This window comes from Lissotriton helveticus, chromosome 10, assembly GCF_964261635.1.
Source record: "Lissotriton helveticus chromosome 10, aLisHel1.1, whole genome shotgun sequence".
Lineage (NCBI taxonomy): Eukaryota > Metazoa > Chordata > Amphibia > Caudata > Salamandridae > Lissotriton > Lissotriton helveticus.
This window is the reverse complement of record NC_136071.1, coordinates 14721954-14746866: the sequence shown is the minus strand read 5'-3', so window position 1 is coordinate 14746866 and position 24913 is coordinate 14721954. Positions and strand designations below refer to the sequence as shown.

Here is a 24913-nt window from a genome sequence, read left to right as displayed (position 1 = left end):
ACAGGAACAACATTGCATAAACTGGTGCCAATGTTGTACCCATAGCTTGTTCTCTTCCATCAGAGTAACATATACTATAGGAAAATGTTGTTTAAACAGAATCTCAAAATATGTCAACAGATCTCTGTATATGAGCATCACTTGGTGACCTTGAGGAAAGGACATTTGTTGCACCCTTCACTTATTTTTGTTTAATACTAGTTTAGAAACTGGTGACATCCACTGAAAAGTAACTAAAAGTGTCTCTAGTGACAACCCTTCTCTTTCAGACGTGTGCTGTGTCCCACACATGCGACACGAGTAAGAACACATACTGTCCAATAGACGCGTGAGTGTATTTTGAGATTCTTCAGTTAGTCTCACATTTGATGATACAATTGGACAAGTTTGGGATCATTCGAAGATATAACGATCTCACGTAAAAATAAAACATAGGTGCTATAGGAACATTATCCTACGAAAGTTCTACTCACACAAAGACACATGTTAGAAAGGCGGTCCCCGGGGCGGCAGAAGATGTCTGACTGACCACCCCTAGACCCACCTCTCCTTCGGGAGATGGCCGAGCGTTTGTCGAGAGGCCTCCTGGGAGAGGCTCCTCTCCTAGAATCGTAACAGCAGAGCAATTACACCACTACAAAGGTACACCACACCAAAGGATAACTTCTTAGGGTCTTTATCAACAATAAAGATTGGTTCTCTCGACAATATGTACAAGCGGATCGAGGGATCCTTAAAGTCTCGGTACTGGGGGGAAAGGGGTAGCGGGACAGTCTTAGTACCAGCCTGGTACGGGGATACCCTACGCACAGCTCTCAATCCTCGAGCCGGGGGGTTCCGCAAGGACGAGCGGCGGCAGCGCCAGCAGGACACCGAAGATGGTTTCAGCGAGGTTGAGCCGCGGCAGCGCCAGCAGGACTCCAAAGATGGTTTCAGCGAGTTTGGGCCGCGGCAGCGCCAGCAGGACTCCAAAGATGGTTTCAGCGAGGTTGGGCCGCGGCAGCGCCAGCAGGACTCCAAAGATGGTTTCAGCGAGGTTGGGCCACGGCAGCGCCAGCAGGACTCCAAAGATAGTTTCAGCGATCAGAGCAGTGAGTTTTTCTCGGGGTCAGCCGCGACAGCGTCAGCAGGGCTCTCGACTCCAGGATACAACTACCGACTCATTCCAGAGCTGCCTCAGATATAGGTCTGGAGTCCTTTGATGTCCGGACCCTCGCGCTTGGGGTTGAGAGGGGCCGGGATGAGGGCGTCCAGACACCCAGCAGGGGGGTGGAGCCAGCGCCCAGGGAGTCCGGAGGGCGATCGAAACCAGGCGTCCGGGGACGGCTGGATGGCCATCGAAACTCTCCTCCTCCTTGATTCGTCGAGTGGCCGTTTTTACCCCCTGGTCGGATCTTGGTGCCTCCGTGTCGGGGCTTCGCTGGGGCCGCGGCGAGGTCGGCCCGAGGCCACGTGGTCGTGACGTGGAAGGCCCAAGATGGAGTTGGGCCTGAGATGGCGGGCCCGGTTAGGGGCCAGACCAGCAGAGTAGGGGTCGCCATGGTCCTGAGGGGGAGAGCTGGGGGTCGCCCGGAGTGGTGGCTCTCGTTGAGGGTTGGAGAGGGAGGTTCGTCGAGGAGGCCAGGGGTCGTTGCTGTCCAGGGCCCACCATGCGGGGAGGAGCGGGACCACGCCATGAGGCCGGGTCCAACACACGTCCCCCCCAGCTGAAGGCGGGGAGAGTCACCCATTTCCTTGGGGGCTCTCCTCGTCGAGGCGGAAGAAGCGGGACAGGCCGTCGGCGTTGGCGTGGTTGTTGCCGGGGCGGTGTTCCACAGTGAAGTCCATCCCTTGCAGGGAGATGGACCATCGCAGCAACTTTGGGTTCTCCCCTCGCATCTGCATCAACCACCCCAAGGGCCGGTGGTCAGTTTGCACCCAGAAGTGGGTGCCGAAGAGATAAGGTCGGAGTTTCTTGAGGGCCCACACTACGGCGAAGGCCACTCGTTCAATGGTGCTCCAGCGTTGTTCTCGGGCCAGCAGACGTCGGCTGATGAAGGCCATGGGCTCGTCAACTCCTTCGGCGTTGAGTTGGGAAAGGACCGCCCCGACACCATGCTCCGAGGCATCTGTCTGTACTATGAATTCCCGGCTGTAGTCGGGGGCTTGGAGCACGGGGGCGGTACACATCGCTGTTTTTAGGGTTTCAAAGGCGGCCTGACACTCGGGCGTCCACTGCACCTTCTGGGGCTGTCTCTTGGAAGTGAGTTCGGTGAGGGGGCCAACAATGCTCCCATAGTCCTTCACGAAGCGCCGGTAATACCCAGTGAGCCCCAGGAAGGCTCTGACTGCTGTCTGGGTGACTGGCGGCTCCCAGGCCATAATGGCGTCGATCTTGGGTTGGAGGGGAGCCACATGGCCGCTCCCCACTTGGTGTCCCAGATAGGTCACGGAACCCTGGCCTATCTGGCACTTGCTTGCTTTTATTGTCAGTCCGGCCCGTCTGAGGGCCGTCAGGACCTCCCAGAGGTGCTTGAGGTGCTCGGCCCAGTGGAGGCTGTACACCGCAATATCGTCCAGATAGGCGGCGCTGAACCCTTCTAGCCCCGCCAGCACCTTATTCACCAGCCTCTGGAACGTTGCAGGGGCGTTCTTCATCCCGAAGGGCATCACCCTGAAGTGGTAGTGGCCATCGGGGGTTGAGAAAGCGGAGCGCTCTTGGGATCCCGGGGTGAGTCCGATCTGCCAGTAGCCGGATGTTAGGTCGAATGTGCTCAGGTAGCGGGCCGCCCCCAGGCGGTCGATCAGTTCATCTGCCCGGGGGATGGGATGAGCATCGGTCCAGGTGATGGCGTTCAACCCCCGGTAGTCTACACAAAATCGCAGTTCGGGAGTGGCGCCAGGAGCGGCGACTTTGGGGACCAGGACGACCGGACTGGCCCACGGACTGTCGGAGGGTTCGACTACCCCCAGAGCCAACATCTTGGAGACCTCCGATTGGATGCAGGTCCGGACTCAGTCGGGAACTCTGTAGGCCCGGTGTCGCACAGGCGGGCTGTCCCCGGTGTCGACATCGTGGACGCACCACTGGGTGACTCCGGGGGTGAGCGAAAACAAGTCTGTGAACTGACCCAGCAGTTTTTGGCAGTCCTGGCGCTGTTCTGGGGTCAGGGTGGCTTGAGTGGCAGCTTGCTGTCGAATTCCCTCGAGGGACGCACAGGTTTTCTGCTCCTGCCGGAACTGTTCTCGTGTGGGGCCACCTTCCTGGCGCCATTGGGCTAGTTCCGGGAGGTTGCCGAGCTCAGCTACTTCCTCCCTGTTGGGCCCCGGTGGGTCGGGCTCCGGATCGGTGTCTTCGGATACGGCGGGCGGCGGAGGCGCGGGCCACTCCGGTTCTCCAGTCGGGGCGGCTTCCGTTGGGGTGGTGGCCCGGGCGGCCATGGATCGGGTGGTCGCACAGACCCACTCGGGAAGGCCTAGCATCCCCAGATGCTCTCTCCACTCGACGTGGGCCCAGGGGGAACTTTCCAGGTCGTTCCCGAGGAGGCAGTCCACGGGGGCATCGTCCCGGACGGTCACTTTCAGTAGGCCTGACGCCCCCCCCACTCGAAGGGGATGCGGGCCATCTGGCACAGGCTCTCGGAATTGTCCGCCGACCGTACTGGGCACAGCACATTGGGCAGGATTTGGTATGGGGTCACCAAGTGGCCTCGGACGGCCGTTACGCTGGCTCCGGTGTCGCGGAGGGCTTCAGCCCGGTGTCCATTAATGGTGACCCATTGGCGGTACTTTTGAGTGTTGCCCGGGATCGGGGCCCAGGGGATCATGTCTCTTTCGCCTAGACATACCAGGGACATAGCGGCGGGCTCCCACTCGGTCTGGTCGTGGTCGTAGCTTTCTTCTTCGCCCCTCTCTTCTCCCAGGGCGGCGGCAGCGATCTGGCGATTTGGAGGACCGGTGGGGCCGGGTCGTTGGTTCATCGGGTAGAGGGGATCGTGGGCATAGTGACCGGGCCACTGGCATCTGTGGCAGGTAACGTTCGGGCGGGGCCCCGGCCGTGCTGGGGGGGGTCCCTCTTCTGGCCAGGGACGGCGAAGTGGGGGTCGGGAGTGGTCCCGCGGGGAGTCCCTGGTCCTGGTCTGGCCTCTTCCGCCGCCTCGCGGGCGGTGGTTCCCCGGGGGACCTCGGCCGTAGTCTCCCATCGGGCTCCGGGGGACCCGGGTGCTCACCCATCGATCGGCCTCGATGGCGAGTTTACGTGGCTCGGTCAGCTTGCTGTCGAGGAGATGCTGCCTGAGTTCGATAAAACAGTTGTTGGAGATGTGCTCCCATACAATGAGGTTGAACAGCTGCTCGTAGGTGGAGACCTGGCTGCCTTTGATCCACCCCTCTAGAGCTCTACTATAGAAGTTCACGTACTCCACCCATGTAGTCCCGGGGAGTTTCTTACAGTCTCGGAATCGCTGCCGGTACATCTCAGGGGTGAGTCCATAGCGGGTAAGGAGGGCAGCTTTCATATGTTCGTACGAGGTCATCTCGATGTCGGGGAGCTCTAGCAGGGCGTCTCTCCCTTCGTTGACGAACTTCCCCCATAAGCCGGCGCCCCAGTCTTTTTGGGGTACTCGATGAGAGGCCATGGCTACTTCGTAGGCCTTATACCATTGTTGGATGTCGTTGTTTTTATAGTATTCTCTGACGACATCTTTGGGGATGTGGACCTTCGTGTCCGCAGGCGGAGGCGGGCCCCGGTTCCCGGAGGCGCTGGCCTCACCATTTTTGGCCTTGATCTCAAGTTCTTTTAAGCCACGCTCATGCTCGAACGTGAGCTTCTTCTCCTCTAAGTCTCTCTGTTTCCGTTTTTCCTCCAATTCTCCCTGCAGGCGTAGTTGCTCAAGGGCTATCTTCTTCTCGGCTAGCTGCAGTTCTCCGTACAGACGGAGTCGGGCGAGCTCCAATTCGTGGAGCCGGCTTCTTTCTCGTTCGCGGGCGTCTTTGTGGGAGAGGCCCGTGTCGACGTTGGTGTTTCTTTCCTCTGCTGTAGTTGCGAGGTTTTTTCGGTGCACATCGGGGGCCGCGTTTTCTTCGCCCTGGGGTGGCATCTCTCCTGCCTCCACCCATGTTTGTAGGGCCAACTTGAAATCTTCCTTGGTGCTTAGTCCAGTGGTAGCGATGCCCAGGTCCTTGCAGAATTGCTTCAATTCTTTATGGTTATACTCTTCCAACCGTTCTTTCTGGAACTCTGCGGTCGGTCTGGTTTCTTTGGTAGTCATGGTCGCGGTGTGTTTCGGTCAGTAGTGGGCGAGTCACTCTCTGTACGATTTGCGTTGGCTCGGATCGCACCGCCTGCCACCAATGTTAGAAAGGCGGTCCCCGGGGCGGCAGAAGATGTCTGACTGACCACCCCTAGACCCACCTCTCCTTCGGGAGATGGCCGAGCGTTTGTCGAGAGGCCTCCTGGGAGAGGCTCCTCTCCTAGAATCGTAACAGCAGAGCAATTACACCACTACAAAGGTACACCACACCAAAGGATAACTTCTTAGGGTCTTTATCAACAATAAAGATTGGTTCTCTCGACAATATGTACAAGCGGATCGAGGGATCCTTAAAGTCTCGGTACTGGGGGGAAAGGGGTAGCGGGACAGTCTTAGTACCAGCCTGGTACGGGGATACCCTACGCACAGCTCTCAATCCTCGAGCCGGGGGGTTCCGCAAGGATGAGCCGCAGCAGCGCCAGCAGGACTCCAAAGATGGTTTCAGCGAGGTTGGGCCGCAGCAGCGCCAGCAGGACTCCAAAGATGGTTTCAGCGAGGTTGGGCCGCGGCAGCGCCAGCAGGACTCCAAAGATGGTTTCAGCGAGGTTGGGCCGTGGCAGCGCCAGCAGGACTCCAAAGATGGTTTCAGTGAGGTTGGGCCGCGGCAGCGCCAGCAGGACTCCAAAGATAGTTTCAGCGATCAGAGCAGTGAGTTTTTCTCGGGGTCAGCCGCGACAGCGTCAGCAGGGCTCTCGACTCCAGGATACAACTACCGACTCATTCCAGAGCTGCCCCAGATATAGGTCTGGAGTCCTTTGATGTCCGGACCCTCGCGCTTGGGGTTGAGAGGGGCCGGGATGAGGGTGTCCACACACCCAGCAGGGGGGTGGAGCCATCGCCCAGGGAGTCCGGAGGGCGATCGAAACCAGGCGTCCGGGGACGGCTGGAGGGCCATCGAAACTCTCCTCCTCCTTGATTCGTCGAGTGGCCGTTTTTACCCCCTGGTCGGATCTTGGTGCCTCCGTGTCGGGGCTTCGCTGGTGCCGCGGCCGAGGACGGGCCGAGGCCACGTGGTCGTGACGTGGAAGGCCCAAGATGGAGTCGGGCCTGAGATGGCGGGCCCGGTTAGGGGCCAGACCAGCAGAGTAGGGGTCGCCGTGGTCCTGAGGGGGAGAGCTGGGGGTCGCCCGGAGTGGCGGCTCTCGTTGAGGGTTGGAGAGGGAGGTTCGTCGAGGAGGCCAGGGGTCGTTGCTGTCCAGGGCCCGCCATGCGGGGAGGAGCGGGACCACGCCACGAGGCCGGGTCCAACAACACATTTCACACATAGTCCCTTCGGTCTCTTTTGCTGACGCCCCTCTCACCTGACTCTAGCCCACTGCACTCCCTCAGGTGGGCTCATGGCCGCTTCGAGGTCTGGAAGAGACGCCTTTTTATCAAGTTGCGCCCCTCACAGGCCCCCGACTCTTGGGGTATTGCACAGGTTAGTAAATGACTCAGTAGGTGTGACTGCGACTTGTGTAAACAAGTGAGACTGACTACAGACAACGCAGAGATGTCACCAGAAGAAGCCGCAGGGGGGCTGTCCCTAGAGCACAGGTTTGTGAGTTCACATCTGGACTCCAGAGTCGATTGAAGAGTATGTTGGGTGTCCACTCAACCTACCAACACCACAGTACTGAGCAAGTGAGAAGAGCCTTGTCCCATTGCCTTTCTGCACAGGGGCAGCCTTAGGCATGTGCAAGCTGTGCACCTGCACAGGGCCGCCAAACCCCAGGGGCCGCCACGCCAATATATATCCTTAATATAATAATCCTCTAAGGATGGATACATATTTGCGTGGCGGCCCCTGGCAGAGATTAGGTGGCCTCCGGCTCTGTTCCACTTCCAAACACCATGACCCGTCCCCTCTTCACTGGCCTCCACGCTCTGCCCCGCCCGGACCCCTTCTTCCGGGGCCCCCCGACCTACGCTCCCTGCCCAGGGTCACCATGAGCCTAGAGCCGCCCCTGCTCTATAACTGAGGAACACTCAAAGGCTGTGCTTCTCGGCAGGGCAGAGGTGTGTCCAGTGTCCTGCCCTGCTACCCTTCCTCCGCTCCCCCTGGGACCCTGGCCTCCGCACACTCACCTGTCGTACGCGCAGTGCGTGTTGGTGCTGACCGTGGTGTCCTCATCATCTGAAATCAGCCACTGTAGCTGCGGCACGTGGCGCAGGCGGATGCTGGGCCAGTGCTTGTTGGTGACGTACTTGCAGTCCGCGTTGTAGTCCCCTAATATCAGGATATTCTGAGGGAAGTCAGGGTGAAAAAACAAAGGTTAGATGGGCCGGTAACGTACATCCGGGACAAGTAAAGCCTTCCATTGCTTGAACCTGCAACAGTCAGAGCTACGTGTCTGCCTCAAAGAAGGCTCCGTGGAATGAGTGCCCTCAGAAGAGGCTCAAAGGACAGCTCAGTGAGTGAATGTCAAGGCCCCTGGACTACCCATAAAACATGGCATCTTACACTGCACACATACCACAAGATACGAGCTGGTGTGTAATCCCAAAGGCCACCACTAGATGTCACCAAAGCCCTGTCCTTTCAGCAGTCGCAGGTGACCTCAATACACTAAGCACATACAGATGTGTGTCTCTGCAGCGATTCCAGCTGCCTCGGTATCGATGCCAGAGTCACAGATAGAAGCAACATGCGTCCCCATGTCAGTACCTACAGTCCTACGTCTGTCCAGGCTGGGACCAATCAGTGCTGTGCCTGCCTGCCCCTACAGCAGCGGGTGCTGCCACACCCCTCTTCTGAGCATAGGGGGCCTTTCTAACTGTGCACCCAGGAAAAGAACTTATCTGCCTGCTGCACGGTGTGATGAGCGGACTACAGTAACTTCAAGGCGCTCACCTGAGTGAATGACGCATGAACACTCACCTGAGTAAGTGACGCTGCTGCACGGTGTGATGAGCGGACTACAGTGACTTCAAGGCGCTCACCTGAGTGAGTGATGCGTGAACACCCACCTGAGCGAGGAGGCGCTGCTGCACAGTGTGATGAGCGGACTACAGTGACTTCTAGGCGCTCACCTGAGTGAGTGATGCGTGAACACCCACGTATGTGAGGAGGCGCTGCTGCACGGTTTAAGGAGGGCTACAGGAACTAAGTGGCACTCACTCGAGTGAGTGGCGTGTGAACACTCACCTGAGTGAGGAGACGCGGCTGCACAGTGTAAGGAAGTCTACAGTGACTGCTAGGTACTCACCTGAGTGAGTTACATGTAAACACTCACCTGAGTGAGGAGACGCTGCTGCCAGGGTCGGATTGGTAAGGCGGTCACTCGGGCAATGGCCGAGGGGCCGGTATCCGAGTTCCAGCTGTGGACTGCTTTTTGCAGCCTGGCGGGGCTGATTTGGGCGGTGTCTGTGTTGTTTCGGGTGCCTCCAGCGGCCCCTAGGGTGCCTGAGGCGGATGGGCGTCCACTGCCTCCCTTTTATCACGGGGGCAGGGGCCTGAGCAGAAGTGGCCTCACTTGTTTTCAGTTGCGTTTCCCCAGTGTGAACTCATCTGTGCGTTTTTTTTATCTAAGTAAAGTTAAGAAAACCTGCCTCTGTCATAGATCCCGCCCCCTTTATTTTTATAAAACTTTGCAGAAGCAGCCTTTTGCAGAAAGACAATATGCAAATGAGGGACACTTTTCTTTAGCCCCAATCCAACCCTGGCTGCTGCACCATGTGAGGACTACAGTGACTGCTGTGTGCTCACCCGAGTGAGTGACATGCGACCACTCACCTGAGTGAGGAGGCGTTGCTGCGCGTCCTCCCACACATCGAAGAGTGCGTCCACCTCACGCACAGCGTAGTCTGGGCTCGTGTGAATGGACACCAGGACAAGGTCCTTAACCACTGGAAACAAACAGAAGTAACTCTGGAGGTGGGGCACACACAGGAGAAAAAGACACACAGGAACACAACTGCACACAGGAGTAAAAGACACACAGGAACACAACTGCACACAGGAGTAAAAGACACACAGGAACACAACTGCACACAGGAGTAAAAGACACACAGGAACACCACTGCATTCAAGCTGCACACAGGAGTAAAAGACACACAGGAACACAACTGCATTCAAGCTGCACACAGGAGTAAAAGACACACAGGAACACAACTGCACTCAAGCTGCACACAGGAGTAAAAGACACACAGGAACACAACTGCACTCAAGCTGCACACAGGAGTAAAATACACACAGGAACACAACTGCACTCAAGCTGCACACAGGAGTAAAATACACACAGGAACACAACTGCATTCAAGCTGCACACAGGAGCAAAAGACATACAGGAACACCACTGCATTCAAGCTGCACACAGGGGAAAAATGCATGCAAGGGCACATTAACTGAACACTGAGGGGCATATTTACAACGCCCCTGCGGCACATTAACGCCACCGGAGCATCACTTTTATGACGCTCCGGAGGTGCGGTGTGCTGGTCCATATTTACAAGGCCACCTAAAATATCCTATCTGACTTTTCATGGCCTTGTATATATGGCCCCTTTCACGCATCATTCTTCGTCAGTTCCGTGGGTGTTGCTGTGGGTGTTCCCACGCAATATACATGGAATCTGACGCATTCCCTGTTTTACAAGGTTTTGTAAACTTGGGACTGCGTAAAAATCCTACGCCTCCCCAGAGGAGGCGTGAGGGAGGCACAACAAGGAGAAATACCTTTATTTCTCTTTGTTTTCTTGCTCTCTCTATGCGTGCTGCATTCTGTATTAGGAAAAGCCTTTTTTCCGTTCAGAAGCGGGCCGATTCTGCTAATTAGCCCGTTTGTGAAAAGTAAAAGGCTTGATACATCTGGCCCTCTGTGGGACTGTTCCCATGAGGCACAGGGTCAGACTGATTTGCATATGGCCATGTCTGAACTGGGGTGGCAGAGTGGGATAAAGAACGGTGATGGATTAAACCCAGATCCTTTGACTGGGGGTGAGTGTTTGATTGATTCAGATGCTCCGTCCATCATCCCCTTTTGTATCGCTTTGTTCGCCATAAGTGTGGCAGGGTATGCTCAGACGTGGGCCCCTTGCTCACTTTGCCACTGGATTCAAGCAAGCCGGGCTGAAGACGGCTGTAATGCCAGAAACCGGTCCTCGGAAGCTTGTTTCCGGTCCAGGGAAGGCATGGCTTGGCAGTTCGGGCTGGACTGTTCCCATGAGGCACAGGGTCAGACTGATTTGCATATAGCCATGTCTGAACTGGGGTGGTGGAGTGGGCTAAAGAACGGTGATGGATTTAACCCAAATCAGTTGATTGGGGGTGAGTGTTTGCAATGTTCAACACTCCGTCCATCATCCGCTTTGGTTTTACTTAATTCTCAGAAACCCTCTTAGAGGATTAGACTGCAAGTGAGTAATTCTCAGATATCCCTTCGAAGGATTAGAGTGTCAGTGAGTCCACATGTGGCAGCCGCTGCCTCAATATAGGCACACAATATATATTGAATTAAAGAGAGCCGTTTCAGTGTATTCCAAATAAATAGTTACTTACAGATTTCTTTGCATTCTTCCTTTATTGCATTATTTGGTTCTTTAAAAAATACATCCCATTTGTTCTTACATTGTTACTCTTTGTTGTGCGCGTAATTGTTCCATTACCACTGGCACATTATCCTGTTTCTGTTATTTTACCTCAAATTAACACATTACTTAAATTCAAGGAGAAATAGTAATTGGGATCCAAAAGGTAAAGGTTGCTGCTGCAACAAGACATCCTTCAGCTACTTGTCCAGTTAGACCTAAAAAAAATCATTAAATACATGTTACACAGTGAAAGGCTGACCTCCAGTGGCCACTAAAGGCACTGCAGTTTTCTATCACCGTTCTCTCTAACCTGACCTACCCTCTTACACATTGGCATTGCCTCTATTTCTATCCCTCACCACTTTCAAAAGTCACCAGTCGCCGCTGGTGTTGCCAGACCTGATAATCCTGGGTGCGGGGACACTGGACGCTGGTGATCGGGCACAGCAGTAGCCACCCACGGATACCACTCTGAGCGACTCGTAATCAGACTCGAAGCCTTCAAGCCAGCTTTCTTAACCCAGATGCTGGTTTCTTTTAAAGAACAGAAACATTTAAAAACATAAGTCTTTGATGGCTGGCTTTGGCGGTAGCGTAACAACAGGAAACGGCGTTTACAACGCTGCCATTATATCGCAGTGCTTTTACAACGCAGTCATTACAACAACTGCATTGGTATTACTCGATACCTTTACATTGCAAGTCATTAGATCAACTTGATGTAGGGGGCGCTCTAAACTAAGGAATAGTAGAATTTACTATTCCAACACCTTCCCTCGTGTTGCACACGCTGGAGTTGGAATAGTAAATTATACTATTCCTAAATCCAGCGCGCGCCCCCTACTGCAAGTCGATCTAATGACTTGCGATGTAAAGGTATCGCGTTTTAACAACGTGGTCATTGTAACGACTGCGTTGTAATGGAACGGGATGTAATAGCATGCGTAGTAACATGCTATATTCGTAACAACAAAGGTAGGTGTGGCTGGTGAATAAAGCTATCCCCATCCTATCAAGATTTTACTTCCAAAACAAATACACCCCATCCCACACCAGGGGGTAAATGGTGTGGTTATAAAAGCTGTGACACAATGCGTACAGTGTGTTGTTGTATGCTGAGGAATAAAGATGTCTGTTATAGAGCTCCGTGTTTGGCGTGTGCATGTGCATGCTCCCGGGTTGTAGAAGACTCTACAAACCATTCACCACCCACGCTTAACATCAGTTTGGTCGGATGTATGACGTTACAACGCATACTTTTACAACGCCTACCATTACAACGAAACTTTTACAATGCAAAAACTTTTACAACGCATACCATTACAATGCAAGATTTTACAACGCATATACCTTTCCAACGCATACCATTACAACGTAAGTATTGGTAAGTATATAATATTTTTTTTAATATAAATTAATTTAAATTAATATAATATAATTTAATTTTATTTAATTTTATTTAATTTTATTTAATTAATTTAATTTAAATGTAATTTTATTTTATTTTTACAAAGTACCCCTGTACCCCAAAAACCCAAAACTGACCCTGAACCCTAAAAATACCCCTTTACCCCAAAAACCCAAAACTGACCCTGAACCCTAAAAATACCCCTTTACCCAAAAACCCAAAACTGACCCTGAACCCTAAAAATACCCCTTTACCCAAAAAAAAAAAAAACTGACCCTGAACCCTAAAAATACCCCTTTACCCAAAAACCCAAAACTGACCCTGAACCCTAAAAATACCCCTTTACCCAAAAACCCAAAACTGACCCTGAACCCTAAAAATACCCCTTTACCCATAAACTGAAAACTGACCCTGAACCCTAAAAATACCCCTTTACCCAAAAACTGAAAACTGACCCTGAACCCTAAAAATACCCCTTTACCCAAAAACTGAAAACTGACCCTGAACCCTAAAAATAGCCCTTTACCCAAAAACTGAAAACTGACCCTGAACCCTAAAAATACCCCTTTACCCAAAAACCCAAACATATAACATTTTAAAAATAATTATATACTTACCAATACTTACGTTGTAATGGTATGCGTTGTAAAGGTATATGCGTTGTAAAATCTTGCGTTGTAATGGTAAGCGTTGTAAAAGTTTTTGCGTTGTAAAAGTTTAGTTGTAATGGTAGTGCGTTGTAAAAATCGCGTGGTAAACGTTGCATACCGTTTGGTCACTGATCTCGGATGACTTTGGCTTTTCCTTCTGTTAGAAATAATTGGTCAAAAGTCTAAGTGACAGCGGGCGAGACCCAGGAGTATATTTTATGACCTCTGAGTTCCAGGGCCCCTTGTGCACGTGTCACTGCAAGGAGGTATCCTGGAAGTCTGTCCAACCCAGGCTGATGCAGACTTCCAACACCACTTCAAGATGGCTGCCACCATGGTACTTCTCCATACATTTCACTGGAATTCTTCAGGATCTTTCAGTGTTGCACTGTCCACTTTCAGAGCACAGGCTCCTCTCTACAGCCATTGTAAGGGGGGCAGTCCATCAGACTTACAACCCTCGCTCTACCCGTGCCAGAGCTGTGAGTCGTAGCTGGTCAGTGCTTGTTGGATTGCAGGGTTTCTGCTTCCTTCTAGTTTAGACAAAAAGGACAAGAACAGGGCACCTGAGGGCATCAAATGACACATTGCTTCCTTGGAGTGGGGAGCTACCTCTGCTGTTTTCATCTCTCAGTTTCCTCTATCACACCTTCCATTGCAGAGCTGGACTGGTCTTTAGATGAAACATTGGTAGGGCTCGGTTGGAGTCAGTCATTAGTGAGGCGACAGGCCCTTCGGAGAGGCTGGTATCTCAGAGAGGCTCACGTGGTTCAGAAGGAGTCACTCACAACTGACTGACTTCGTCCCAACCCAGACAGTTTTTCAGAAGCACCATAAATCTGCAATAAATATATAGTGTCCTCGGTCTTGCGCCGCCACGTGTCGTCGTCCTCTCAATAAGCGGTAGATAAACGGTGCCTTGTCGTCAGCGGGGGCATGCGCCAACCACTTCTTACCTGTGGTGAGAGAAGAGAAGCGTGCAACAAAAGGCTCGCGGATAAAGACGTCGGTGCCGCAGTTCTCACAGCCGTCATCATAGTGGTACCAGTCTGTCGGCTTCAAGATGTCCTCTCTGTGGAGGAAAAAAGGCGGGAAATAGGCTGAGGCTCGCACATGCGCAGCTGGTAAAGCGTGACCATCAGCCTGTAGCTTTCACAGACAGGCCTGTATTATGTCTGTAGAAATGTAAGCCAGATTAAAGATACAAATATTTGTCCAACCATAATCACTTCAACTTTTCCTAAAATGTAACCTTGAGTGAATTTGCAACTTGTATGTATGTAACTCCAACCAATAGTTATAGGGGAAACATCCTTTACAACGCAACTTTTACCACGCAGTGCCTTTACTACGCAACCATTACAACGTATGTCATTACAACGCATTGCGCTGGGGGGCGCTCTAGGATAGGGAATAGATTTAATTTACTATCCAACACCTTCCCTACTATCCACGGGGACTGGAGTTGGAATAGTAAATTAAACTATTCACTATCCAGTGCCCCCCAACGCAAGTCGTTGTAACAGCATGCGTGGTAAAAGCATGCATTGTAATGTCATACATCCCTGTAGTAGACGTATGTACTTATTACTATTCTTATGTGAATTTAGAGTTTATCTGTTTGTATCTTTTATGTAATCCATGTACTCTGAAGTCCTTATGTAATGTAACTGGTTCAATTGTAAAGCACTCTGACACCTTCGGGTAAAGTTCGCGCTATATAAAAACGCATACCTAAATAAATACATTAAAACAATGAGCAATCTATCTTTTAGAGCATTTTAATACTGTATGAGTAACTTTAAGCTCTCCGAAAATGTACAATATGTTAACAAAAAGCATTAGCTAGCCATTCACGTAAATACTAGTTTATTCTAGATGAAAGGCAGAGGAAGATGGCGGCTCCATTAGACTCTCAGATCTAGTGGCAAGAGAGGCGCACATTTCAACCAAATGTCGAACATTCTTAACCCTTGGACGCTCATGACGAGCTCAGCTCGTCATGAAGTACACCTCTTGTACGCTGATTCATGAACCGCGGGGTTTTGAATTCTTTAGCGCACAGCGGGAAAATGAGCCGCACGCATGTGGTTAAGACACTACGGTTATTTACAAGCCCCCTGCTCCACCGGTACTTCACTTTTTCCCATTTATTTGTGAGACAGGGCCCCGGTTTTATGGCATCTTTTAACAGTGCTGAGTGTATGTATTAATATTTGTGTCTCTATTCAACATATTCGTATTTATCCATTATATTTAATGTGTGTTCGTTGGACAAGTGCTGTTGCAGCACAGCTATTTAACCCTTTATTTTCCAGATAACACTACCCTTCCACTTGGGTGACTGTGGGTCTGAGCACTCGCTACAATTGTGTCTAACTCACTCACTTGGTCCACTATGGTGGGTGTAATCACAAAGGTAAGTTACACTTGTGAGTAATTTTAATGTGTAATTCACTCTTACAACTTTGAGTAAATTTACCACTTTTGGCGATTCACAAAACCTGATTGTAAAGTCACTCAAAAGTGTAAACGTACACGTTTCGGTTCCCTAAAAAAAATGCTGTCGCGAAATTTACAAGAGAAGCTTATACTACTGCCAAAAAGAAACAGTAGTAAGTTCAGCACCCCAAATGGCCAAACACTGGTACTGCAACCCATCTCATAGAAAATAATAGACTGCACAGACCTAAAATAAAACCCATAGGAAGGAATGTTAAATTAGAATAAATTATTTAAAATAGTTAAAAATATAAATAACTATAATTTAATGTTAAATATATATAAATAAAACATCTTTATTTGTTAATTATAAAATAATTTAACAGTATTTCAGAATTTATATATTAATGTAACATTGACTTTTATTAAAATATAATTAAACTACTTTTAAGTAATTAGTTACCCCGCATGAAAGGTACTTCACATCAGTTTACTGGTGACTTTTGGAAAACCCTGTGTGGTTGTTTGTCCATGCTTGTAGACTAACTCGGCCTGTGATATTGTGATTGGGTCCTGCGGGGACGAGGCCAGCGAATGAGGAATATACGTGGGTACAACTGGTCCGACTTCAGGACTTACCTCTATGCCACTGGCACCACAGCTCCTCTCAACCACTGACATACTTTGTGGTCAGATGCAAAACCACCATCAACGTACGGCTTTTACTCAGCGGTCTCTTTCTGTGGCATTCTACACAAATCCCCAAATACATTCCCTCCTTACCTGTAGACATAGGCGTATTTCTCCCGGTAGGTGCTGCGCCCCAGGTAGTCGGACACCAGTACGTTGTAAGGCAGCCCGGTTGCTCTGGAAGCAAAACGCAGACAGCACATAAGGTGGTTTCATACATCAGTTGTATCTAATCATGTGTTTTTGTCACTGTTGCTACAGTAGGTAGAAGGGGTTTTACACTCAGCGCAACGCTGGCCGCATTATATCATCACCCATTTGGGGCGCGGTCCTCGACCCAACACTAAATGGCAACCGGTCAGAACTGCACAACGCGGCATTGTGGGTGGTGAGCAAGGGCAAAGCTGGAGACGGTGCAGGGGTTGAGTATTGAGACTTGGAAAGGAAATGGGTTAAGTGAGCCCAGCGGGGGGGGGGTGGCATCGACTGGGATATTTAATGGTAGGAACCTTATCTCAGATTAAATATAGACGACCTCTCATAAAGGGCACTATTTACAAAGGTACAATTTACACATGTAGATTCACTGGGGAACAGCGTTTACAACGCAACTTTTACAACGCAGTACCTTTACGACGCAACCATTACAACGCAAGTCATTACAACGACTTGTGCTGGGGGGCGCTCTAGGATAGGGAATAGTTTTCATTTACTATCCCACACCTTCCCTACTATCCACGGGGACTGGAGTTGGAATAGTAAATTAAACTATTCACTAACCAGCGCCCCCCAACGCAAGTCGTGGTAACGACTTGCGTTGTAAAAGTTGCGTCGTAAAGGCATGCATTGTAAAAGCATGCGTTGTAACAACGTACATGTAGATTCACTCACTAGTAAACTTACACTCACACTTTGTAGTAACTTTACCACTTTTTTCTATTTATCCTTTCCAAGTGTAAAGTTACTTCAAATCGTAGGCTGACATATCTTCACCACCTCAGTTCAGGGTGCGGTGCCAGCATCATCGCAATGCACCGCCATAAATTTACTCCCAGCAACTTTACAACTGTGTTTTACATTCCACACACATTACGGAGACCGCCAAATCAGGGGCGGAGACTTCTGCATGTAGGTTAGCAAACAGCATTTTGTAGTACATGAATAGTAAGGGAAACATCCTTTACAACGCAACTTTTACCACGCAGTGCCTTTACGACTCAACTTTTACAACGCAAACCATTACAACGCATTGCGCTGGGGGGCGCTCTAGGATAGGGAATAGGTTTAATGTACTATCCAACACCTTCCCTACTATCCATGGGGACTGGAGTTGGAATAGTAAATTAAACTATTCACTATCCAGCGCCCCAAAGCACTATGCGTTGTAAAGGCATGCGTGGTAAAAGCATGCGTTGTAATGTCATACATCCGAATAGTAATATTGTAGTTCTGCTAAATGTGCTACAAAGTGCAGTTTGTGAACACGAATGGAGGCCTGGACCTGCTGCACGAGTTAATGCTGTGTTATTAAAACAGCTACCATCACGTGGGGCCTGGCACCAGGGTGGCATACATAAATGCCATGTTAATATTACAGATTCCCACAAGTGCACCTTGGCACCAGGGAACTATGAGCATTGTTTCTACTTGCACAGTGCTTATGATGTGTTTTGTTTTAAAGTCAGTTTCACTTCCTGGCAGTTCCTTGCTTGTTGAGTGGGAGGTAGGTTCAAAGGCTAAAGGTCATCCAACCACCACAAGACAGTAACAACTTCCTGGGAGTGAGGGGAACAGGAAGTGGTCATAGAAAAAGAACTCTCAGAAGCAGGATAGAGATAGGTCTAAATAACCATCAGAAGCAGGATAACAATAGGTCTCCATAGGCAGAGAAACATGTCCATTATCAGCAGAACTAAGAAAAGGATTTGGTGTAAACTTCAAATAACAAGACAATAGCAAAATGGCCCCCATGGCAATAAATGATTATATGGAAAGTTGATTTCTACCATGAGTTTCTAGTTAATTAATTATTCATAAAGAGAACATTTATACACAAAATATTTCATATGTTTCTGAAAACCATAAAATATATAAATGTATGCCTTATTACAACATTCTAAGAGGACCCCGTCCTTCAACCGTTTCACATTGATTATTGCAACAAGAGAAACAATGAATACATTATGACAATAGAGACCGCATCATTACAATGGGGGCCTAAAGGGAATTAAACATTAAGGGGAAAAGCCTATTTAATCAGGTCTCTTCACCCTCCCTATGGGGCCATCCTCAGGACTGAGCAAAGGTGATTATATATGTATAAATAATGTGTGTCATTAATGCTGTTGTAAAAAAGAAATGCTTGTGAAAAATACTTCTTGCTTTTGACAGCAACCGTCTGCTAGAACAAATATTGGCCCTTGCTCTGGCCTGAGGAAGGCCCTATAGAGTGGGTGAAAGGAACCGAAACGTTGGTTCATTTTGACTTCAAAGAGGTTGATTTTCGATGAGAGCTTCCTCCTGTGGCTTTGTGTTCATTAAGGGAGTAAATAGCCTTTTGCCCTTGATGTTTAATCCCCTTCTTTTTGTGTTTCCAATTGTAGCGAAGCACTCATTGTTTGTCTTGTAAACAATAATTTATGCTAAAGTGCGGGGTCTATACACATATATCTTTACAGAAAAAGTTCATATATTTCTGAAAATCATATATATATATATATATATATATATATATATATATATATATATATATAGATAGATAAGATAGAAAGATATATATATATATATGTGGTTTTTTATTAAGATATAAAATATTTTTGTAAATTTTTTCTCTTTATCACTAATTAATTCATTATAAACTGCTGTTACTAATCTGCTTTGTATATCATCATTTATTGCCCCGGGGGCATTTTGCTGTTTTCTTGATACGCTTGTTACCCCAGCCCCATGTGCGAGTTAAAGGGTACACTCTCTTTTGTTGAAGTGGCACATTTCAAATAAAGGGGCAGTGTTAGCGACGCCTGCTCACATTTGGCACTTTCCCCTGTTTTTGAGTGTGCACCGGACTGCTCCAAATCGGGACACCTGGTAACAAATAGACAACCAAGAGTGGCTACACCTGGCTGGGGGCAGATGGAACAGAGGAATGTGTAAAGAGTTCTGGCCAGGGTGTGGTGAGAAGAGAGTGAGAGGAAGGAACCCTGACAATGGGGCTGATACCAGAGGAAGGAGGAAAGAAACCTGGTAAGAGTGCAGGGAGATCAAAGTAATGAGGAAGGAACCCTGCTGAGGGTGCAGATAGATTTGAGGAGTCAGAAAGTATCCCTTGCAAGGGGGCAGAGAGATCAGAGGAATGCATAAGTCCCTGCCTGCCCCTTTGCTATCCAACGTTTTAACTACTAATGTTTTTATTTTGTTATTAAATGTATGTATTATTCTTTTTTAAATAGTTGTCATTTTTACCCGCCCTCTATCCAACCCTTTGCCTACTGTTGCACTCTCTGGAGTTAGAATAGTAATTTTTACCCCTACGCTATCCAACGCTTTCCCTACTGTTGCACTCTCTGGAGTGGGAATAGTAATTTTTACCCCTACGCTATCCAACGCTTTCCCTACTGTTGCACTCTCTGGAGTGGGAATAGTAATTTTTACCCCTACGCTATCCAACGCTTTCCTTACTGATGCACTCTCTGGAGTTGGAATAGTAATTTTTACCCCTACGCTATCCAACGCTTTCCCTACGGTTGCACTCTCTGGAGTGGGAATAGTAATTTTTACCCCTACGCTATCTAACGCTTTCCCTACTGTTACACTCTCTGGAGTTGGAATAGTAATTTTTACCCTCCCACTATCCAACGCTTTCCCTACTGTTGCACTCTCTGGAGTGGGAATAGTAATTTTTACCCTCCCGCTATCCAACGCTTTCCCTACTGTTGCACTCTCTGGAGTTGGAATAGTAATTTTTACCCCTACGCTATCCAACGCTTTCCCTACTGTTGCACTCTCTGGAGTGGGAATAGTAATTTTTACCCCTCCGCTATCCAACGCTTTCCTTACTGATGCACTCTCTGGAGTGGGAATAGTAATTTTTATCCCTACGCTATCCAACGCTTTCCCTACTGTTGCACTCTCTGGAGTGGTAATAGTAATGTTTACCCCTACGCTATCCAACGCTTTCCCTACTGTTGCACTCTCTGGAGTGGGAATAGTAATTTTTACCCCTACGCTATCCAACGCTTTTCCTACTGTTGCACTCTCTGGAGTGGGAATAGTTACTTTTACCCTACGCTATCCAACGCTTTCCCTACTGTTGCACTCTCTGGAGTGGGAATAGTAATTTTTACCCCTACGCTATCCAATGCTTTCCCTACTGTTGCACTCACTGGAGTAGGAATAGTAATTTTTACTCCTACGCTATCCAACGCTTTCCCTACTGTTGCACTCACTGAAGTTGGAATAGTAATTTTTACCCCTACGCTATCCAACACTTTCCCTACTGTTGCACTCTCTGGAATGGGAATAGTAATTTTTACCCCTACACTATCCAACCCTCTCCCTACTGTTGCACTCACTGGAGTGGGAATAGTAATTTTTACCCCTACGCTATCCAACACTTTCCCTACTGTTGCACTCTCTGGAGTGGGAATAGTAATTTTTACCCCTACGCTATCCAACGCTTTCCTTACTGATGCACTCTCTGGAGTTGGAATAGTAATTTTTACCCATACGCTATCCAACGCTTTCCCTACTGTTACACTCTCTGGAGTGGGAATAGTAATTTTTACCCCTACGCTATCCAACGCTTTCCCTACTGTTGCACTCTCTGGAGTGGGAATAGTTACTTTTACCCTCATGCTATCCAACGCTTTCCCTACTGTTGCACTCACTGAAGTTGGAATAGTAATTTTTACCCCTACGCTATCCAATGCTTCCCTACTGTTGCACTCACTGGAGTAGGAATAGTAATTTTTACTCCTACGCTATCCAACGCTTTCCCTACTGTTGCACTCACTGAAGTTGGAATAGTAATTTTTACCCCTACGCTATCCAACACTTTCCCTACTGTTGCACTATCTGGAATGGGAATAGTAATTTTTACCCCTACACTATCCAACCCTCTCCCTACTGTTGCACTCACTGGAGTGGAAATAGTAATTTTTACCCCTAAGCTATCCAACGCTTTCCCTACTGTTGCACTCTCTGGAGTGGGAATAGTAATTTTTACCCTCACGCTATCCTACGTTTTCCCTACTGTTGCACTCTCTGGAGTTGGAATAGTAATTTTTACCCCTACGCTATCCAACACTTTCCCTACTGTTGCACTCACTGGAGTGAGAATAGTAATTTTTACCCCTATGCTATTCAACGCTTTCCCTACTGTTGAACTCTCTGGAGTGGGAATAGTTATTTTTACCCCTACACTATCTAATGCTTTCCCTACTGTTACACTCTCTGGAGTTGGAATAGTAATTTTTACCCTCCCACTATCCAACGCTTTCCCTACTGTTGCACTCTCTGGAGTGGGAATAGTAATTTTTACCCTCCCGCTAACCAACGCTTTCCCTACTGTTGCACTCTCTGGATTTGGAATAGTAATTTTTACCCCTACGCTATCCAACGCTTTGCCTACTGTTACACTCTCTGGAGTGGGAACAGTAATTTTTACCCCTACGCTATCCAACGCTTTCCTTACTGTTGCTCTCTCTGGAGTGGTAATAGTAATTTTTACCCTCCCACTATCCAACGCTTGCCCTTCTGTTGCACTCTCTGGAGTTAGAATAGTAATTTTTACACCTCCGCTATCCAACGCTTTCCCTACTGTTGCACTCACTGGAGTGGGAATAGTAAATTTTACCTCCTCGCTATCCAACGTTTTAACTACTAATGTTTTTATTTTGTTATTAGATGTATGTATTATTCTTTTTTAAATAGTTTAATGTGTTAATTAAATATAGAATATTTTATTCTATTTTAAATTATTTATATATGTGTTTATTTTATTTTTATATAATTTAAAAAGTTTATAAATTAAATAAAGATAATAGTTAATAAAATGTATTTAAGTAAATATATGTGTGTACCCATTTTTTTGTTTTTCATTATTAAATTAAGTTTAATTGTTATACTTAGTTAACATATATATTTTATTTAATTAATTTTGTTAATAATATTGATATTATTTATTTTATTTAATTGAAGTTATTTTTTAAAGTCGATATTTTTTTACATCTATATTTTTTACATCTATATTTTTGAGTCGATATTTTGGTTATCAATATTTTTACATGGATATTTATTTCATCGATATTTAAACATGGAACCATCTGAGGAAGGTGGAAGCACTGATGCCTCCCAGCCCAAAGAGTGCCAGGGACCCCAGGGTGCGGGGGACGGGATGGGGGCAGAAGAATGAGGTAGGATCTGCCCAGGGTGCAGGGGATGGGGGGTGGTAGGATCTGCCCAGGGTGCAGGAGGATCAGAGGCGGGCAGCGGGCCCTTCTCAGGGTGCCCGGGCTGCACAGCCCCCGCTCTGAGGTGGAGGGAGCGGAGGACACACATCCGTGGGGGCGGGTGGGTGGTACTCACTGGCGGAGCTCCCGCACCAGGCTGATGATGGCCTCGTTGTCCTTGTTCATCACCTCCTGGATGCCGATCAGCTCATAGCGCCGCAGGATCTGAGGGAGAGAGAGAGAGGGGGGGTCCAGACAGAGTTATTGTGGAGGTGTGAAAAGGTTCCACTACAGCCCCTTGCGCACAAGCATGCGAGCAGTAACAAAAACAGCCCCCACCGGTCCAAACCGACCCCCACCCGCACCTCTATCAGGCTCACTGGGAAATCGCCTGGTGCCCGCTACGGCCAGTTCGGCCCTGTGTAACATCGGAGCAGTGAAATAAGGTTTGTGTTCTGTGCTTGTCAGCGCGCCTAAGCCTGCGCTCCAGTGGTTGCCGGTCTGCAGCCTGCTCGGGGCCTGCAGCGTAGCCGGGCCTGCAGCGTACCCGGGGCCAGCAGCGTACCCGGGGCCTGCAGCCTGCCCGTGGCCTGCAGCCTGCACGGGGTCTGCAGCCTGCACGGGGCCTGCAGCCTGCCCGGGGCCTGCAGCCTGCCCGGGGCCTGCAGCCTGCACGGGGCCTGCAGCCTGCCCGGAGCCTGCAGCCTGCACGGAGCCTGCAGCCTGCCCGGGGCCTGCAGCCTGCACGGGGCCTGCAGCCTGCCCGGGGCCTGCAGTGTACCCGGGGCCTGCAGTGTACCCGGGGCCTGCAGCCTGCCCGGGAACTGCAGCCTGCCCTGGGCCTGCAGCCTGCACGGGGCCAGCATGCCTGCCCGGGGTAAGCTGCCTGCACGGAGCCTGCAGCCTGCCCGGGGCCTGCAGTGTACCCGGGGCCTGCAGCCTGCCCGGGACCTGCAGCCTGCCCGGGGCCTGCAGCCTGCCAGGGGCCTGCAGCCTGCACGGGGCCTGCAGCCTGCCCGGGGCCTGCAGTGTACCCGGGGCCTGCAGCCTGCCCGGGACCTGCAGCCTGCCAGGGGCCTGCAGCCTGCCCGCGGCCTGCAGCCTGCCCGGGGCCTGCAGCGTACCCAGGGCCTGCAGCCTGCCCGTGGCCTGCAGCCTGCCAGGGGCCTGCAGCCTGCCAGGGGCCTGCAGCCTGCACGGGGCCTGCAGCCTGCCAGGGGCCTGCAGCCTGCACGGGGCATGCAGCCTGCCTGGGGCCTGCAGTGTACCCGGGGCCTGCAGCCTGCCCGGGACCTGCAGCCTGCCAGGGGCCTGCAGCCTGCCCGGGGCCTGCAGCGTACCCGGGCCTGCAGCGTACCCGGGGCCTGCAGCGTACCCGGGCCTGCAGCGTACCCGGGGCCTGCAGCCTGCCCGGGATCTGCAGCCTGCCCGGGGCCTGCAGCCTGCACAGGGCCTGCAGCCTGCCCGGGGCCTGCAGCCTGCCCGGGGCCTGCAGCCTGCACGGGGCCTGCAGCCTGCCCGGGGCCTGCAGTGTACCCGGGGCCTGCAGCCTGCCCGGGGCCTGCAGCCTGCCCTGGGCCTGCAGCCTGCACGGGGCCTGCAGCCTGCACGGGGCCTGCATGCCTGCCCGGGGTAAGCTGCCTGCACGGAGCCTGCAGCCTGCCCGGGGCCTGCAGTGTACCCGGGGCCTGCAGCCTGCCCGGGACCTGCAGCCTGCCCGGGGCCTGCAGCCTGCCAGGGGCCTGCAGCCTGCACGGGGCCTGCAGCCTGCCCGGGGCCTGCAGTGTACCCGGGGCCTGCAGCCTGCCCGGGACCTGCAGCCTGCCAGGGGCCTGCAGCCTGCCCGCGGCCTGCAGCCTGCCCGGGGCCTGCAGCGTACCCGGGGCCTGCAGCCTGCCCGTGGCCTGCAGCCTGCCAGGGGCCTGCAGCCTGCCAGGGGCCTGCAGCCTGCACGGGACCTGCAGCCTGCCAGGGGCCTGCAGCCTGCACGGGGCCTGCAGCCTGCCCGGGGCCTGCAGTGTACCCGGGGCCTGCAGCCTGCCCGGGACCTGCAGCCTGCCTGGGGCCTGCAGCCTGCCCGCGGCCTGCAGCCTGCCCGGGGCCTGCAGCGTACCCGGGGCCTGCAGCGTACCCGGGGCCTGCAGCGTACCCGGGGCCTGCAGCCTGCCCGTGGCCTGCAGCCTGCCCGGGGTCTGCAGCCTGCCCGGGGCCTGCAGCCTGCCCGGGGCCTGCAGCCTGCCCGGGGCCTGCAGCCTGCACGGGGCCTGCAGCCTGCCCGGAGCCTACAGCCTGCCCGGGGCCTGCAGCCTGCCCCGGGCCTGCAGCCTGCCCGGGGCCTGCAGTGTACCCGGGGCCTGCAGCCTGCCCGGGGCCTGCAGCCTGCCCTGGGCCTGCAGCCTGCACGGGGCCTGCATGCCTGCCCGGGGTAAGCTGCCTGCACGGAGCCTGCAGCCTGCCCGGGGCCTGCAGCCT

At 51.1% G+C, this 24913-nt stretch overlaps 1 protein-coding gene across 1 annotated transcript in view; it reads right to left on the bottom strand.

Moving 5' to 3' along the window:
• Positions 1-24913, bottom strand: part of LOC144785761 (deoxyribonuclease-1-like) — a 65803-nt gene that overhangs the window by 26012 nt on the left and 14878 nt on the right. The window contains exons 3-7 of the mRNA XM_078664567.1: positions 22578-22666; positions 16086-16169; positions 13817-13932; positions 9007-9119; positions 7359-7516 (exon numbers count right to left, since the gene is read on the bottom strand). Coding sequence (XP_078520693.1) covers positions 7359-7516; positions 9007-9119; positions 13817-13932; positions 16086-16169; positions 22578-22666 — 560 coding nt within the window. The remainder of the gene's footprint in view (positions 1-7358; positions 7517-9006; positions 9120-13816; positions 13933-16085; positions 16170-22577; positions 22667-24913) is intronic.